The 19,058-nt window shown below is 43.9% G+C and overlaps 1 protein-coding gene and 1 long non-coding RNA gene across 7 annotated transcripts in view; one reads left to right on the top strand and one right to left on the bottom strand.

Annotated features, from left to right (window-relative positions):
- The window catches only part of rbfox2 (RNA binding fox-1 homolog 2), a 52,011-nt gene extending 41,490 nt beyond the window's left edge, over positions 1-10,521 (top strand). For 3 of the 6 annotated variants that reach the window (XM_082136187.1, XM_082136188.1, XM_082136190.1), the window contains 4 exons: positions 96-138; positions 5,462-5,553; positions 7,082-7,172; positions 8,346-10,521. In XM_082136187.1, coding sequence (XP_081992313.1) covers positions 96-138; positions 5,462-5,553; positions 7,082-7,172; positions 8,346-8,390 — 271 coding nt within the window. In that variant the 3' untranslated portion in view covers positions 8,391-10,521. Of the gene's footprint in view, positions 1-95; positions 139-469; positions 513-5,461; positions 5,554-7,081; positions 7,173-8,345 lie in introns of those variants that run through there. The other 3 variants (XR_014197134.1, XM_082136189.1, XM_082136191.1) reach the window with 3 other exon arrangements.
- On the bottom strand, positions 9,346-13,413 carry LOC309474026. The gene is made up of 2 exons (XR_014197191.1): positions 13,174-13,413; positions 9,346-12,075 (listed from the first exon to the last, which is right to left on the bottom strand). It is a non-coding gene; the product is annotated as an uncharacterized lncRNA (long non-coding RNA).
- Positions 13,414-19,058: the final 5,645 nt, after the last annotated feature.

Raw genomic sequence — 19,058 nt, 5'->3', positions numbered from 1 at the left:
ATGATGGCGCCCTATCCATTTTTTTTATTTTGTTCTTCCATCTTTCTTTCTTCCTTCCTTTCTCTCTGCTGTCATTTTGTTTTTCTGTCTCTCAGTGTGGTGTACCAGGATGGGTTTTATGGAGCTACAGAACTGTATGTAAGTATGACACTTCCTGTCTCTTGGTTTTTCACTTCCTCTCTCTTTCCTTCTCTCTTTTCCGAGTGCTTTACCGTGTGAAAACTGAAGCCACACAGAGCCGTTTAACTCTGAATAAGACTTAAATCACAACACACACACACACATGAATGAAAGCGTGTTACAATTGAATCAGTAAATTAAATCGCTTGATTTGTTTGTCATCTCAGTTGTGCAGATTCACACGGCTCTGTGTGCGCCGGAGTGTGTGTGTGTGTGTGTCTCAGTGTTTGGACGTGTGTGTGTGTGTGTGTGTCCAGGTTGACGATAGCTTTTTCTGTTTTCTCTGTAGAATAGTGTTTCAGGACACTCTGGTTAGTAGCAGAATGCCTCAGGTAGGCTCACAGACGGATAGTGTGCATCTCTCCTTCTGATTAATACATTTGTTTGATATTGATCGTGTGAGATTGCTGTCTCTGTTTCCCTACTAACTCACAGTAATCTGACAGGAGTGAGGGCTGGAAGGGGGAGAAAGAAATTCTGCTTGAATTCTGCACATTTTCCTCTTTAAATGATTCAGAGCGCATGAACAAATTTGGCGGCGGCATCAAACGTCACGGCAGCGACTCTTCCTAGGGAAAATCCTCAATAAAACAGCGGTCGAAGGGCTGGGCGGGACGAACACACACCGAATCACAGTCCGAGTTACTTTAGCTTTATATCGCGGTTTCAGGGGATTCATTTGATTTATCTTTTTTTGTTTTGCACAAACTACCAGGTCAGATTATTCAGACTCAAAACTGTCAAACTAATATAATTACTAACATTAATATGAAACTGATTTTGATTGGATGAACAACATTTGAAAAACCGACGATACACAGACACACACCTGTGAAACACACCAAACCCTTTTCTTAGGCTGTGTTCACTCTTGTTTGCTTGGATTATTCGAACTCTAGTGCGAGTGCTCTGTTAGTGCAGTTCACTTGAGTAAGTGTGAACGCTGCCATCCGAACCAAACAAGCGGACTGAAGATGGGTCTCGATCCGCTTCCAAACGAACTCTGGAGCGTTTCGACTGAAATGTGAACACAATACAGACCGAAGACGTGTAAACAAACCAAAAACAGGAAGACGAGACACTAAAAGCACAGGAAGCTCAAGCACAGCTGTTTTTTCTCATTATAGTCGCGATGTTGCCCATCACAGTTCAGTATAGGCGTCAGAACCGGTTCTCCTTGCAGCGTGTGTGTGCGTGTGTGTGTGTGTGTGAAGGAGGGATTCCTGCCACTGTTTTGACTCCTTTACACACTTTATAAGCTCTTCACGAGTTCTCAGCTGCTCAGAATGCCATCACATGTAGCTACGCACACACAACGAGCGCGTTTATCCCAGAGCACAGCATTATTCTGGATGTTCCGTCTCGAAATATATGGAATGAAAGCCGACCAATCAGGGGTGCGTTTCCCCAAAGCATCGTTAGCCAACTATGTTCGCAAGTTCCGTCGTTATCAGCAGTTCAACGAGTCTGTGTTTCCCGAAACCATCGTTCCAATGAACATTCGCGAACATCATCGCAGAGTTGTGTGTGTGGAGCGACAATCTCGACCTGTGGTTAGAAGCAGTTTCTTGTTTTCATGACGTGGACTCAATAAATCCTGATCTTGAGCAGAACAATCAAGCTGACATTCAGTACAGTCTGTATCTTTTATTTAGAATACATACAAATGTAATTTACGTATTTTAGTTTTTCAAGAGATTTAAAGTGTTGTTTTTGAAGAGTGCACATGTGTGAACGAGCTCTAGGGCCCTATTTTAACGATCTGAAACGCATTAATCAAATGCGAAACACAAGTAACTTTGTGAGCGGGTCTCGGGCGCTGTTGCTATTATACCGGCGGGATAAATGACTCTCCGACGCAAATCTAAAATGTGTTGGTCTGAAGTAGCTTCATTACTCATAGGTGTGGTTTGGGCGTAATGTGAAATAAACCAATCAGAGCGACATCTCACATTCCCTTTAAGAGCAGGCGCGCTTGTTCCATGGCGGCTTGCTATTATAACGGCAGATTTGCCAGACGCGCGCCAGGAGCGGTTCACAGCCGAGGAGACCGACGTTCTCGTCAGGGCCGTAAAACACAGAGAAGTGACATTGGGGATGGAGAAACACACCCAAATTAGCTTCGGTTAAACAGGCGTATAATAATTTGGGTAAATGTGTAAGCTAGATTTATGCCTATTTTTTCAAATCTTCATGGACACAACAATGATTTCCCTCGTGTGGAATATTGTTCCTTGTAATTATGTATGGTTTGCAAAGATGTGAACTGCTGCGTCTGTGTAGATGAGAGAATCAAAGTGTGTGTGTTGTGTACATTATGGCCAAGCATGCGCCCTTAAAATAGCATATGAATAACGCGTGCAAATAATTGTTTTCTGAAACTGAAAAATAGCACCAGGGAAAGTTTGCGCCGGAACACGCCTCCTCTTTTCGCTGAACCGCCCCCGGGAGCGCAAGTTCATTCCCTAATTTACCGACGTGCGTCTGTGGAGGGAAAAGTCCGCTGTGTGTCGGGTGCAAAATAGGAATGACACATGCGTCGCTGTAAAAAGTCAGTTGCACTGGGTGCGAGATAGAGCCCCTACTGCGTAAGACCGAGTCTATGATTGAATCTGGAAATAAAGCAAAATAACTGAGAAACATGAGAAATAGTCGTCAGATGACGTTCATCATTTATAACAAATCATCTCGCGTTAATTCGATCTCAAACAGATTCATTAACACTCCCAACACCTGCGTGACATCATTAACCAACATGGTTGAACGACCAATTTACAACAATACGGTCTCTGGAAACAGTCGTGATGAGCTAGTTGATTTCTTCAACGATGTATCGTACTCTGGTAGTGAAGCAGCGAGTTACAGCGCTGTACGGGAAACACACTCCAGGTTCTGAGAATATCACTATGCCTTTAGGTTTGGTGTTAAAATGCCGATGTGAATGCTAAAGCGGATCAGGACCAAACGAACCAAGTGAGCCGAACTACAAGTGTGAACACAGCCCAATATAAACACTCCTACACGAGTCTCCTCTACTCGAGCTGTTTGTGTTCCCGTGTTCCTCGACACCCGCGTCTGCGTGAGGACCGTGAGGACGTGCCGCCCAGCTCTCGGCGGTGGATTATTTACACTCTGAGGATGTAAATAATTGTCTGGCTCTGTTTTTTCAACCGAATGACTTTCTGCGGGTCTTTTGTTGTGCATCTCAGACATTAGAGACGATAGTTTCATAAGGACTCTGGATGTTTTGGGTTTGTCAGACTGGATCTGATTCTGTCCCCTTCCCAGAGTCCCTGTCTCTCTCTATATGGCATGTTAACTCGATCTGTGTTGGCATGCAATCACACTTAATTCCCTCGTAGATCTGCCTCTCTCTCTCTTTCTCTGCTCTTCTTTCTTTACTCTAGTTCCTTGATTTTTCAGCAATGATTCACTGTTTTTCGTTTGACCTTTTCATTTTCAAATCACCTGCTTCTCTCTCTCTCTCTCTCTCTCTCACTCTCTCACTCTCTCACTCTCTCTCTCCCCCCCTCCCCCCAACCCCTCTCTCTCCCTCCCCCCCTCCCCCCCACCCCTCTCTCTCCCTCCCCCCCTCCCCCCCCACCCCTCTCTCTCACTCCCCCCCTCCCCCCCCCACCCCTCTCTCTCACTCCCCCCCACCCCTCTCTCTCCCTCCCCCCCACCCCTCTCTCTCCCTCCCCCCCCACCCCTCTCTCTCCCTCCCTCCCACCCCTCTCCCTCCCTCCCTCCCTCCCACCCCTCTCTCTCCCTCCCTCCCCCCCACCCCTCTCTCTCTCCCCCCACCCCTCTCTCTCTCTCCCCCCCCTCTCTCTCTCTCTTTCCCTCCCCCCCCTCCCCCCTCTCCTCTCCCCCTCTCTCTCTTTCGCTCTCTCTCTCTATTTCTCTCTCTCTCTCTCTCTCTCTCTCTCTCTCTCTCTCTCTCTCTCTCTCTCTCTCTGAATTCAATTTCAATTCAAATTAGCTTTATTGGCATGACTTGCTAAAGCATTGGCCATTACATAAGCAATGAACAAATAATTAATAGTCAATACATCAATCAGTAAACAAATACATGAATACATTTATATAAACAAGAAATAAGACAAATAATTAAGACAAAAAAAACATCTTTGTACATTTGTGCCTACATTCAGACATGTTAAGAATGTTTCTGACTTTAGTTTTGTCCTCTCTCTCTCTCTGTTCAATTCAAAATGTGCTTTATTGGCATGACAATTGTTTCAATGTATTACCAAAGCATTTCCAATCATCATACATGTACATATACATATAATATAAAAAGGTAAGTAGACAAATTAATCAACATTTCTGAATCCTTTTCTCTCTGTCTCTGTCATTTCTATGAATCCTATTCTCTCTCTCTGTCTCTCTCTCTCTCTCTCTCTCTCTCTCTCTCTCTCTCTCTCCCTCCCTCTCTCTCCCTCTCTCTCTCTCCCTCCCTCTCTCTCCCTCTCTCTCTGTCTCTCTCTCTCTGTCTCTTCCCCATCTCTCTCCCTCTCTCTCTCTCTCTTCCCCCATCTCTCTCCCCCCATCTCTCTCTCCCTCTCTCTTTCCCCCTCTCTCTCACTATCTCCCTTTCTCTCTCCCTCTCTCTCTCTCCCTCTCTCTCTCCCTCTCTCTCTCTCCCTCTCTCTCTCTCCCTCTCTCTCTCTCTCTCCCCCTCTCTCTCCCTCTCTCTCTCTCCCCCTCTCCCTCTCTCGTGGATCGTGGGAGAGTCTTCTGATTGGCCTTAGGGTAGAATGCTGAGGAGAGAATGGCGGAAATGGCTTGTTATTTTGAGTTTGGGGTGCATGCAGTCTGTGTGGTCGTGTGGATGTTCTCTAATCTCACTATCTGTCTGTCTGTCTGTCTGTCTGTCTGTCTGTCTGAATATGGCACCAGTAATGGATTTGATCACCCCTGGTTGCGTTTGGGGGGTGAAGATGACACTGATGCTAATGCACTCACGATCCCCATTTCTGCTTGTGTCTCCCTCTTTGACAAACAAACAATTGATTCTTAATCAGAGAAATTCCTCCTATTTCACCATGATTGTGCATTGTTTGCCACTGAGGAAGATTCACAGTGCGTAACAGATTTACGGTTCTCCGAATGCGGTTTGTTTGACTGAACATCAGTGGCAGATTGCTTGTTAATGGATTTTAGGTTTGCTTTCCTTAAACGTTTTCATGTCCTTTTTCCCCTGCTAACTCACCACTTCACCTGCCTCCTTTCAGTGGTGTTGATTTTAAACAAGTGTGTGTTTTCTCTCTGTTTGTAGAGCGGCTACACTGCGTATCGCTACACCCAGCCGACAGCCGTAGCAAGTCCAACGGCGGCGGCGGCAGCAGCGGCGGCCGCTTACAGTGACAGGTTAGACTTATAATATGAGCAGAACCATACCATATCTTGAACATTGGGGAGTTGTAATGGTCTGGTTATTAACCCTTGTGATGTTGAAAATCCAAAACAAACCAGCCTTTTAAATTGCTTGTACATCTATCATTATGCTATATTATCACCAATTATTTGTTATTTTTAACAGTTATACACAATTTTTCAGTGCAAAAAGCTTATTCACCTCAAAATAAAAGGCGTGGAGCTTGAGCTCAGATCAGTCAGATCCAAATAGAAATCCCAAACCTGTGCTAATTGACAGAAAACAAGTTGATAAAAAGATTGAATCCAATATTTGGCAATAACAGCATAACGAGATATATAAGCAATATTTTGTAGACCGGTCGACGATTCCGATTCTTATCGATTCCTAACTTGGATTCCAAGGATATCATTTACATTTATTCTTAGTCTTACTGCAAAACATTCATTGTAGATGAATATCATGAACAAAAATCAGCATGCAAAAGAACACTTTCCCTGTGGTTTAAAAAGTCCATAGAAAAACGACTAGCCGAACTAATATAAATCTCAAGCATTATTAAAGGCAAGTAAACACTCAGTCATTAAAAAAGAACAAATTAGCAATCGCACCAATAAATACAACTGAACAAAGAAACGTTTTAAATAAACAGTGTTTTAAGATTTTCAGGTTCAGAAACTGTAATCAAATGTAAAATAACACTGCACTTTATAAGTCAAAAATACATTACAAATATAGTTATTAGTCAAAAACTGTGAATTTTCTCTGTCTTTTGTTGTTTGATTAGTGTTGTTATAGAGACAGCACCAGGTTTATTAGGCGCCTGTCACTTTAAGAGCTGCACAGATCTATTATACTGATACACATGCGTTTTCTTTCTCAACTGTTTACATTCACTTAAAACTAAACTGAGAATATTTGTACATTTTTTGTTTGTATTTGTCTGTTCAAGTGCAAAAAGACACGGAAGATGACTCCGTTTAGAATCACAGAGCTTGAATGGTTTAGTCATATTAAAATGAACACAAAGTAATCGATAAGAGGAATCGAATTTTTTATTTTATTACAAGTATCCGATTCCAGAATTGGAATTGATTTTCGATTCATAACGCCACAAGTGTAGCAAAGATGGAGAAAGCACAAAACTGATGATAATTGTTTTGGACTGTTGTTACACCCAGTGTGAGCAAAGTCGGTACACGTTTAGTCCAATGCGATAACATTAGCATTAGCAAGAAACTCCTTTGTAGGGTAAAAGGAATTACATCATTAAAGGATTTAAAGTAATAAATGCTAAATGTTTTTCGTCTCGTCACCTTTTACCAGTTATAAATCATGTTTACCATGATTCACCAGTTATGAATGATGATTCATCGTTTTTATCACTGGATATCACTGTTGGACGTTTAAACTGGTCTAATTTTTCATCAATCACATGATTACCTCAGTGTTTATGGTGGTTATGGCCCTGATTATGAGTTGTAATCATGTTTTTTGTCTCTGAAATCTGTGTGTGTCCAGCTACGGGCGTGTGTATGCGGCGGATCCGTACGCGGCAGCATTAGCGACTCCCGCGGCAGCGGCGGCAGCAGCGTATGGAGTCGGAGCGATGGTGAGATATACCCTTCTTTATAAAACGGATAGTTCCGGTCCTTGATTCTGATTGGTTGAGTTGCGTTCAAAGCCGTTGTAAATGACTCCACAAACACACACCTGTGAGCGCATTACATTACATTACATTACATTAGTGTTACTGCACAACTGCCGTTTGTGATGCTTTGTTGCTGCATGTGTTGCTTGGCGGCGGAGGAATACATGTGTTATAACTAGTGATGCTCCGATCAGCATTTTTGGGGCCGATCACCGATTACCGATCACCAAAATCATGATCTGCCGTTTGCCGATCACAGAATGGAAATATGCTAGAGTCAAGAAAATCTTGAAGAACCACCAATATTTATTTAATTGTAGTTAGAAAACAAGATAACATAAGGCTACTGTAGGCCACCTTTTCCAAATAAGGCACAGTATAATTTTTCAAAACAAAGAGGGGTCAGGCAGACTACAATGGATGTAGTTGAGGAACTAACTACATCAGATCCAAAAAATAAAATAATGACAACGACATTTGAGCCCCTCGACTGCCAAAAATAAAAGTGTTCGAGCGAGCAAAATCAGCAGGCGAGAGGAGATCAAGCGCGAGAGTGTGGGGAATGATCATGCGCGCGCGCGAGGGCAGAGATGTCATGCGCCCGCGCAGGGTTTGAATGAGCTCGCGAGTTCCCGTTTCCTCGCGCGTAGATCTGTTATCCTCTCGCGAATGTCATTTACCGCGCGCGCCAGCATCAGTTGTGCGCTCGTTTATAATTGCTATTGAATTGCCGTCATAGGAGAACTCATTTTGCCACTGTTAAGCAAGCTCTGCTCTGCTGTTGTGTTGCCGCGCATGCGGAAAAGTTGCGCGACTTATTTACGTCACGTGATCGGCTTTTTTGATCGGCGCTTTTGGGGGTTGCCGATCAAGCAATTTTTTGCCAAAATCGGCCGATCATGATCGGCGGCCGATCAATCGGAGCATCACTAGTTATAACGTTTTGTTTTTTGTTGCTGGTGTTTATTTTATGAATAAAATAAATATTAAAATGAATATTTTTATGGAGTAAACGTTTTATAAAAGCAATAAGCCCCTTGAAGCCGTGTTTTACAGTGGATTTAGAACTGTTCTTGCATTAGTGTGTTCATCACATTCTCACTCGCAGGTTTCTAACCAATCTCTCTTCCACAGGCCACTCTCTACAGAGGAGGATACAGCCGGTTTTCGCCATATTAAACACCTTTAATACACTTCCAGATTTCCGGTCTCTCTGATACTTCACCAACAGCTGCTGACCTCGGAGGGAAAAACCTAATCACACTTTTGGACAAAAAAAAACAAAAAAAAGAAGCATACCGCGTCTGTTACGAACTTTGAAAAAGGAATGCAACTCTAAATCAGTTCAAAGAAGGTGGATTTTTTTTTTTTTTTTAAGGAAACCTGACATCATTGAACACTAAATTGTAACAGATCTCTGACTGAAACTGCTTGACTGAGAAGCTCAAATCATTTCTTCCTTCGGCTCGTCTTTCTGCACATATGCATGCAGTAACGGCTCTAGACTGCCTCTAGTGGCCATTGAACTACATGTGCACAGAGCGTCAGGACCGCAGTGAAGTTTGTGTCACCCTTCACTGTTTCACACTACAATAATGATCAATATTCTTTAAGAAATATAGACATTCATCCGGACCGCTCTCGGTTTTAAGGATCATCTTGAAATACGTGGATCCCATCAGCTCTGTACGGGAGGACGATGCTATTATCCCAAATACAGCAACATGATGAGAGACTACATCATGCTTTTCCTTTCTTTGGAAAGATCATGGATGAAAGGAAAGTCCAACCGCTGTTACGAATCACTGCAGTGTGACGCACACGACCGGGACGATGTGTCATAATAATCCGTCTTGCTGAAAGCTTTGTGTTCTTTAAACAGTACCTCCGTTCAGACCATTTTCAAGAGGCGTACCTTTAAAATTAAATAGTCATTATATGCAAGTAAACTAGAATAGACACAAAATTTTACCAAACATTATTATTATTATTATTATTATTATTAATTATTATCGTCATTAGTTTCTCATGGTTGTGTGTTGGCTTTGATGAAGGGCAGGACATCATCTGAATCCACATTAATCCACAAAAAGACGGCATAATGACTATAGCAAGTATTTAAATTATGCTATGAAATACTTTTTTTTAAGTTTTTTTTTTTTTTTTGATTTTGGGATTGAAAAGCCCTTCTTGTGGAATACCGACGAAAGGTCTTTTATTAGCATAGTTTTGTAAAATATGCAAGTTTCAGCCCAACTTTCTGAGAAGCGGATAAAAAAATGTTTGTCGGTTTTTAAAGGAAAACTACATAGTATTTTTTTTTTTTTTTTTTTTTTTGTCTTGCAGAGTGTGTCCTCTTTCCCTTTAGTATATTGGTATTTTGCTTTCTTTGAATTTTGGTTCCAAAGAAGAGTCAAGCACATTTTTGATTTGTGTGTGTGTAAACATATTTGTAATTCTATTGTTTGGTTTCTTTTTTTCTTTTTTTTTATCAATAGGTTTTTGATATTGTTTGAAGTGGCTCGTTAATTATTTCAAAATGGCTGGAGATGGAATTGCAGAATCCTCTTATTGCAAACCAGGACCACAGCGGTTTCTTTATCTGTGAAAACACATGCATTTCTTTATTTTTTTTGCAGGACATATACGTTTCAGTAGATTCTAGGTGCATGTAATTGTAATCGGGTCCAGGACTGAAAACGTTTTGCCATTTTAAAGTTTCGGAGTTAATTTCACTTCAGCTGTGTTGTGTGTATGAGGGGTTGAGTTTCATCGACACTAAGAGAATGAAAAACTGAACACTAAACCAGACAGCTTTCTTTAGTTTAGTTTTTTTATGTTTAAATGGTACTTGCAGTCTATGCATACACTTTACACAGTATTATAAGAGATTGAAATATCTCAGTACCTACATTCTGATCTTCTGGCTTTTAAAGATGCTATTGGAAAAGATACGGTGGATTTGCTTGTTTCTCTTTCTCTGTCCCTTGTACGTTTCTCCTGTAGCGCCGAGAGCTCGGAGATCTTTGATACGAGGAGACTGAATTCTTGCATGACGTTTGTCTTCTGATGATGGAGTGAAAGTTTGAAATCCCCTCCATTCGTGCAGTACAGGATTAAAGATGGCGTCTCTTTTATTCTCCATTCTCGCACCTTATGAATATGATACCTGTTCCACATACTCTCCTTTGGTTTACAGTGTAACCGTGTTTTTGAGTTGAACTATTTCTCTCTCTCTCTACATATTCTGATTCCATTTGTGATGTAATTTGTATCTGAATGTCCATATAAACTGTTTTTTTTTAAACAATCACTCTATGGGTCTTTGATTTCAGTTGATTAATTGTAGATGGCTTAAGGAGAGGTTATCATATATAATATAGGTGAATATTGTGAGCGGTTACATCTACAGTATGTTATTACGATGCTTATATTGATGTTAAAGCACTCTGAATGAAAGTGGCAGCACATTTTTCACATTTCCGGGTTTATTCAAAAGCAGAAGTCGTCACAGTTTGGTGAACTTCTATAGCGGTGAATGAGAGAATCCGTTAAATACATATTTTGTGTTCCCATTTGCTCAAACAGCAGAAGAAAAACTCCACAACAGCGTTTTCACAAAGAGAAAAAAAAGAAAAGAGATTGATAACGGCAGTCAGAAGAGAGAAAGATGTCAACTTTACCGTGACTCCGACAGTCAATCCACTGTGAGACACCAATGTGTCCCTGAGCAAGACACTTAACCCCTAGTTGCTCCAGAGGCGTGCGACCTCTGACATATATAGCAATTGTAAGTCGCTTTGGATAAAAGCGTCAGCTAATTGAATAAATGTAAATGTAAGTGCAATGTACTTACTGTATTCATATTGTATTGCAAAACACTTTGTCTGCTATTGAGATGAGATACGGGTGAGGTTAGGGACAGGTTTGGTGGTTTTGGTAGGTTTAAGGGATGGATCAACAGTGTAATTCTAGATGTAATTACATGCAGGTATTTTTTTAAAGTAGAAATACAGTGTAAAAACATGTATGTACACTAAGTGCATTGTATCAAATTATTAATTGAAATGTAAGTACATAGTACTTAAGGACACTTAATATAAAGCGGGACCTAAAAAACTTTGCAGCAAGGCCGTAGGTTTGATTTTGAGATTGGTGGGGACATAAAAGCATTTTAGCATTTGTGAAAGACTTTTGCATAAACTCATAATTTCAGATCAATGAGGCCTGCGATCAATCAAATCCAAAAAGAAATACAAAACCTGTGCTAATTGAAAGAAAAGAAATGGACAAAAGACTGAATCTGATATTTGGCAATAACAGCATAACTAAAGATTTATAAACAATCTTTTTTGTAGGTCAGTTATTTTAACAAGGTGGAAAAATTCCCAAAACTTAAATCGTTATTATCATTTTTTGAGGAAGTTGTTATACTCTGTGTGAGCTAATTCAGTAAACTTGAGTCTAATGCGATAACATTAACTAGTATTTTGGGGGAAAATAAAAATCTATACGTTTATTCTTTTTACTTTTAACTTCTCAGGTAATGGCAATGGTGTGACCCGTTTCAGATGAGGCCAAAATTACAACAGCGGTGGTTACACATTAATATATTTTAATTGTTTGATCAAAATTGTTGCGAGGGACAATTCAGTAGTTGCTGGATATTGGTAGTAGGCATGTGATGTATCAAATATTCATATCACAATAATTACTGAAGCTTTTATCACTATCATGATATTAAATTAAGTTACAAAAAAAGTGTTTTTAAATGAACAAGTTAATGCATTAACTAACAATGAGCAATAGCTACTTTTGTTTATTGAAAGCTGCTGACTGACAGCTGTATTTGTGTATTTACTGTCTGGGCAGTAAGTCAAGTCAAGTCAAGTTTATTTGTATAGCGCTTTTCACAATACAGATTGTATCAAAGCAGCTTCACAGTATTAAATTAAAATAATACAACAAAGTTTGTTTCAAGAGGAATTTATTGATTGATAAAATTAAATTAAATATCCCCAAAATATCCCCAACTGAGCAAGCCAAAGGCAACAGTGGCAAGGAACCGAAAAACTTCATCAAGTGACCTAATGGTGTCCTAAAACTCCATCAGGTGACCTAATGGAGAAAAAAAAACCTTCGGAGAACCCAGGCTCAGTCGGGGGCCAGTTCTCCTCTGGCATTTATGAGCTAGAGGCCGGATTGTAGTTTGAACTGTAGGATTATATGAATGCCTGGCTGAAGAGATGCGACTTTAATCTAGTTTTAAACTGGGAGAGCGAGTCTGAGCAACGAACAGTATCAGGAAGACTATTCCAGAGTTTTGGAGCCAAATGTGAGAATGCTCTCCCTCCTTTGGTGGTTCTGGATATCCTAGGTATGACCAAAAGCCTTGAATTTAGTGATCTTAAAGAGCGCGATGGATTATAGGGTGATAAAAGATCCGTTAAATAGACTGGAGCTAAGCCGTTTAGGGCTTTATAGGTCAGTAGCAATACCTTGTAATTAATACGGAACTTTATAGGTAACGAATGCAGTGAAGATAAAATCGGTGTTATATGATCATATTTTCTTGATCTAGTAAGAACTCTAGCGGCGGCATTTTGGACTAACTGTAGCTTGTTTATTGAGGATGCAGGACAACCAGCTAGTAAAGCATTACAGTAATCCAGTCTCGAGGTCATGAATGCATGAACTAACTTTTCTGCATCAGAAACTGATAGCATATTACGTAGCTTAGCAATGTTTCTAAGGTGGAAAAATGCTGTTTTTGTAACATATGAAATATGATTTTCAAAAGACAGGTTGCAATCGAGTATGACACCCAGGTCTTTTACTGTAGAGGATAAAGTAACAGGACATCCTATGATGTTAAAGTTGTATTGTGCGAGGTTTTGTGGGCGGTTTTTTGAACCGATAAGTATTACCTCTGTCTTGTCTGGATTTAATAAAAGAAAATTACGGGTCAAGTAACAAGGACTTTAAAAGTGCAGTGAGCTAAACGAAAAAAGCATTATCAAATACAACCTTTTCTCTTTTTCATCACCACTAGGCTTGGGCAAACAAAGTATAAGAATTTACATTAAAATCTTTATTATTTGTCGTTTATAACGTGAGTGAATCTCATGAAAAGTTAGATTTAAATCATTTCTTCATTTTATACGTCGAGTAGTTCAGGTGATGGTATTGAACTCTTACTTACTTTTTCCCGTGTTATCTCAAGGAAATCAGTCTGACACAGCTTTACTACAGTATGTCAGCAGCTCTTGAGAATAGTGCAATTTTACTTTATTTACTGTAAAACTCTGTTTGAAATAGCAATCCGAAAGAAGCGATTCTGCACACTAGCATTTGCTCTTTTTTCACACAAGAAAAATAAAATATCAGTGTTTACATTTGAAATTATGGAGGAAAGTAAGTTATAGACAAATATTTTGATTAATATGTAAAAATACAAACGTTTTTTGTGAGGGTTATGTTTAGGGGTGGGGATTTCTCTGAGGGGAAGTGCCCTGCTGAAATATCTATAGAAACAATAGGTTACTGTCGTAACCCCGGTTCTCTGAAACATCGAGTGGAGAGATCCACCTATGGGAAGGGCATCCGTACCTGACCTCTGCAGAAACATCCAATTGCACCAAGTCTGGCTAGACAGACAGAAGCGCGCAGCCAATGCCAGGTAAGGCCACACCCCCTTACCTAAGGCATATAGCTGTCAGGCGCGCTGCTATTCCTCAGTAAGTATATTCGCTTCTCGTGCGGCAAGCGGGGCGAAGCTGGTGGATCTCTCCACTCGATGTTTCAGAGAACCGGGGTTACGACAGTAACCTATTGTTCTCTTTCATCATCTCGTTTCGAGATCCACCTATGGGAGAGACATGGACAGCTCCCCGATTGCCCAATACACTCACAGTGAGGTTCTGAAGGCCAGAGAAGGACGGTCACCTCAGAGAGGCGGTGCCTGACACGTCCCACAAACATGACCCTGCAAGGGTGACGCCACGCTAAACTGCTGTGGACAAGCAGGGCATGAAACATGCATGAGACCCATACATGATAATGGCCCCCGCACCACCAATGCACATAGCTAAACCCAAGAAGGAATGCGAATGCTTGGTGACAGGAATGAACATGGCCAGCCGGCCCATTCACTCTTCGTTGGTTAACCCAACGGGGCTTTGGGAAAGGGCTAAGAGGACCCTACCCCTAGGACCGAGTGTGCCACCGAGGTTCTGGTGACATCCAACCGGTAGTAACGCTCAAAGGTATGAGGAGAGGCCCAGCTGGCCGCGGAGCAGATGTCTTGCAGTGGCACTCCCCTGAACAAAGCCCAAGAGGCGGCTAAGCCCCTTGTAGAATGAGCTCTGATGCCCCCTGGGGGCTGCACTCCCTTTGCTTCATAAGCCATAGTATAGCGTCCACAAGCCAATGTGAGAGGCATTGCTTTGAAATGGGACTCCCCTTGTGCGGGGGAGCCCTTGAAACAAAGAGCTGGTCGCTCTTGCGGAAAGCACTGGTCCTGGTCATACATGCTTGCAGAGCGCGACCGGGACACAGAGCATTCAGCCCCTGATCCTCCGAGGAGGCAAAGGGTGGAGGGTGAAAAGCGGATAGCTCCAAAACCTCCGAAGTGAACACAGGGAAGCATTTCGGCATGAAGGCCAGGTTAGGCTTAAGGGAAACCTTATCTCCACTTAGGGAGAATTTGGCGCACGAGGGTTGAACCGAGAGTGCATGTAGCTCACTGACCCGTTTAGCAGATGCCAAGGCCGAGAGCAAAGCTGTCTTGAGGGACAGCAGCTTAAGGGAAATACTTCCCAGAGGCTCAAAAGGATAAAGAGACCGCGCTTCCAGCACCATGGAGAGGTCCTACCCTGGAACAGATCTCCTGATGACCGGCAAAGAGCGGCGTGCACCCTTCATAAAACTGCGGGTTAGAGGGTGCTGCCTGACGGTGGAGCCCTCAAAACCCACATGACAGGCTGAAAACGCAGCCAGGTAGACCTTAATAGTGGAAAAGGACCTGCCTCTTTCCATGAGGTCTTGCAGGAAACACAAAATATCAGGCACCGAGCACTGATAAGATGTGAGACCACGCCCATCACACCACCCTTCGAACACTTGCCACTTCCAGCCATATAGGGATCGTGTGGAAACGGCCCTGGCATTCTGAGTAGTGGCGATTACACGCGGCGGGAGCCCCAGTGCATTTAGGTTCGTCCTCTCACAGGCCAGGCCCAGAGCCAGGCCTGTCCGGGTAGGGGTGGTAAATCTCCCCGTTGGCTTGGGACAGTATGTCCGTGCGAGGGGGGAGGCCCCATGGCTCGGCGTACAACAGAGGGATTATCTCTGCCAGCCACGGGGCTTTGAGCCACCTGGGTGCTATCAGAATGAGAGACAGGCCGTGCTCTCTCACCCTGGCCAGTGTGAAAATATCAGGCACAGGGGAGGAAAAGCATACAGCAGCACTTTGGGCCATGGGTGGGCCAGTGCGTCTGCCCTGAGGGGTGCGTCCACGTCCTTTAGTCGAGAAGAACATAGGACAATGGTGGTTTTCGCGCGAGGCGAAAAGATCTACGGCTGCCTGTCTAAATCTCATCCATAACATCTCCACTATCTGCGGGTGAAGACGCCAATCCCCTTAGATTGGGTTTCCCCTCGATAGCAGATCCGCGCCTCTGTTCAGAATGCCCGAACATGAGTCACGCGTAATGACAGAAAAACCCGTCTGCTCCACACCAACAGCCTGTAAGCTAGAGCGTGGAGTTTCGACGAGCGCATGCCGCCCTGACGGTTGATATAAGCCACTGCCGTGATATTATCGCACCGTACTAGAACGGGATGTCCCTGCAGGTGAGGCAGAAAATGATTCAGAGCTTTCCAAATGGTAAAAGCTCTAAATAGTTAATGTGCGCTGAACGTAGTCTGCTCAGCCACAGACCGTTCACCATTCTGCCTTCCTGGGTGGTTCCCCAGCCTGTTAAGGATGCATCTGTCATCACAACTTTCCGTATCGTAACCGTCCCAAGGGGGTTCCCCGAGCATAAAGTTCTCGCTCTCCCAATGGCGCAGGGCCGCCGAGCAGGCGCGCGTCACTGTTACCGAGCGGCAGAGATCGCGAATCGGGCTGAAATGTAGTGACAAAACCCATTTCGTGAACGCTCTCATTCTCAGGAGACCCAACGGCACAACTTGGATAGATGAAGCCATGAGTCCCTGCAGCCTGAGGCATGTGCGATATTGTACTTTCGCCCCTTCTCTGAACTGAGACAGACAGTTCATCAGAGAGCGAACGCGCTCTTGAGAGAGACGCGCTCGCAAGGAGACTGAGTTCAATTCCAAGCCCAGGAAAAAGACATTCTGACTGGGAGTCAGATTGTTTTTGATCGCATTCACCTTGAACCCGAAGGATGTGATGTGCGCGAGCACCCGGCCGGTGTCCAGCGACACCTTCTCCTTCGATTTGGCTATGATGAACCAATCGTATATGTAATTCAGAATTCTCAGCCCTGATAGTCTCAGGGGCACCACGCCCGCCTCCGCACACAGACAGAAAGTTCGGGGACTCAAATTTCGCCCGAACGGAAGAACTGTGAATTCGTAACAAATGCCTTGGTAGGCGAGACGAAGATATTTCCTGTGTGGAGGGTAGATACTTATGTGAAAGAAAGCATCTTTCAGATCGACTGATGTGAACCAGTCGTTCTGCTTTATGGCACGGGCGAGAGAGCCTTGTGTCACATTCTGAAATTGTATTTCCTCAAATGTTTGTTCGACATTCGAAGGTCCATATAGGGCGGGGGGCACCACGCCTTTTGGAAACATAAAAATACCAGGAATAAAAACCATGGTTTATAAGATTGGGTGGCACCATCTGAATCGCTCCCTTGTTTAGGAGGGAGGAAATTTCCTCTTTCAGAATGTGTGAGGCATTTTCTTCTGTGTGAGAAGAGAGAACGCCGTTGAAAAGTGGAGGTTTTATTGCAAACTGCAGCCTGTAACCCTAGGTTACGGTACGCAAAACCCACTCGGGCGCTGAAATGGCTTGCCAAGCCGCTTCGTGACTCGAGAGCGCCCCCGCTCGGGCCGGAGCGGGGGTGTATGGGCCCAGCTGGTTCATTCGTGATGCAAAGGCGCCATCTAGTGGGCACACTAGAGGCGACATGCAGGGGTTCGGAGGGAATTCCTCCCTCTGCAGTGAGAAGTTTTCTCTGCGGAGAGAGGTCTTCTCTCCAAAACGAATTCATTTGATTCGTAACTTTGTGTGTTTTGTGTTGGGCAAACACTGGGGCCGGAGCCTTTATTGACAGAGTGAGGGGAACATAGTGTGGTGTCTACTGTGCTAAACTTTCCCTCACAAGGCCTGAAAGTGGGCGGAAAACACACATATCTCCTGAACACATGAACTGGGCAGTCTTAAGTGCAGGCAGAAAAATAATATCCACGGAGAGAGATGTTCTCTCTGTAACGGATTTATTTAATTTGTTTGTTTTAAAGTGTTATTTAGTTATGTGTGTGTTTTGTGTTGGGGAACACAGGGGCCGAAGCCTTCCACTCACAACGTCCACTAAAAACACATGGCTGGGCAGCCGCAACTGAGCTGTGTGAGCCCAGCTAGTTGATTTGTGAGGCAATGGAGCCCTCTTGTGGACGGACTCAGGGCGACATGCATGGGATCAGAGAGATTGCTCTCTATGTTGGCAGATATATAAATCTGCACGAATTAATTTGATTCGTTTGTTAAATGTGTTGTTTAGTAATGTGTGTGTTTTGTGTTGGGAAACACACACACACACACAACGTCCACTAAACGTCCTCGTGGCCCGTGAACGCGGGCTCGATACTCCCAACGGTCGAACAACAGGCAGGCCGCTTGCGTTCGGGGCCGCCTTCCTAGGAAGGCATAAATTGAAAGCCTCAACACGTAATCGTAACACATCAAGGCCCGTGAGACCGTGTTAACAGTCTAGCGGGACGCTCCAGTTTTAAGAGTTGTTTCCTCAGACTGGGCGGTGGTCTCAGCGCTTACCCGTCATACATATTCCTATCCTGGTCGGTGGCGCTCTGTGGAGCTGGCCACACAATGTTGAGACGAACGGCCGCTCGCTCACAAACTTCCAGGAGGATGGACTGAGGCAAAGCCGCGTGAGCGCTAGCCTAGGGAACGCTAAAAGGACCGCGTCATCCCCGTCGCCGGAACCGGCCGGTTCGTCAACGAGAGTGAGGTTTTCCCGCGAAGATGTCCTCTTCAGGGAATGCGGATTGGGCTGATGTCAGCTCAAATATTTAGAGAGGTGGCGCTCCGGGAGTCCCCCGGTAGCGCGTCATCATCACCGTGTCCCCCATCCGAGTCAGAAAGGCCGAGCACGGCGCGCTGGGTCGTGCAACTAAAAGCCGGCTTAGTAAAAAGCTACATGTGCAGCAATTACAATGACCGCAATTCTCCGGGTTCTCCAAAGCTTCTTGAGCGTGTTAAGCTCAAGCAAACAGCGCAGAACGAGAGGGTCCTTAGCGGCGATTAGAGCACCACACGCGGCCGGGCAGGCTCGTCGTGATAGGCTGTTCCCCGGAGAAGCGGCTGTTTAGACGGTCACATAGCCATGGGTGGGCTAGCGGTGAAGAACTCGGAAAAATCCGAGGCGGGCAGCCATGTAAGGAGGAGCAGGTGAAGGACAGCGAGAGCGCGGGCGGCTCCGGATGCAAAAAACACAGCGGATAGGCTGAAGAAACGACTGTCACTCACGTCTGGCGGAGGCTGATCTGGCGATATGTCCTCCTGAAGACTCGAAAGTGAGCAGCGTAACGTTAATCCAACCGAACTGTGTCAGTGCAGAGATCGCGAGAAGC

The sequence above is a fragment of the Leuciscus leuciscus genome (assembly GCF_965113295.1).
Source record: "Leuciscus leuciscus genome assembly, chromosome: 14".
NCBI classification, from domain to species: Eukaryota; Metazoa; Chordata; class Actinopteri; order Cypriniformes; family Leuciscidae; genus Leuciscus; species Leuciscus leuciscus.
Note: the sequence above shows the minus strand (reverse complement) of the source record. Positions and strands in the feature narration are given on the sequence as shown.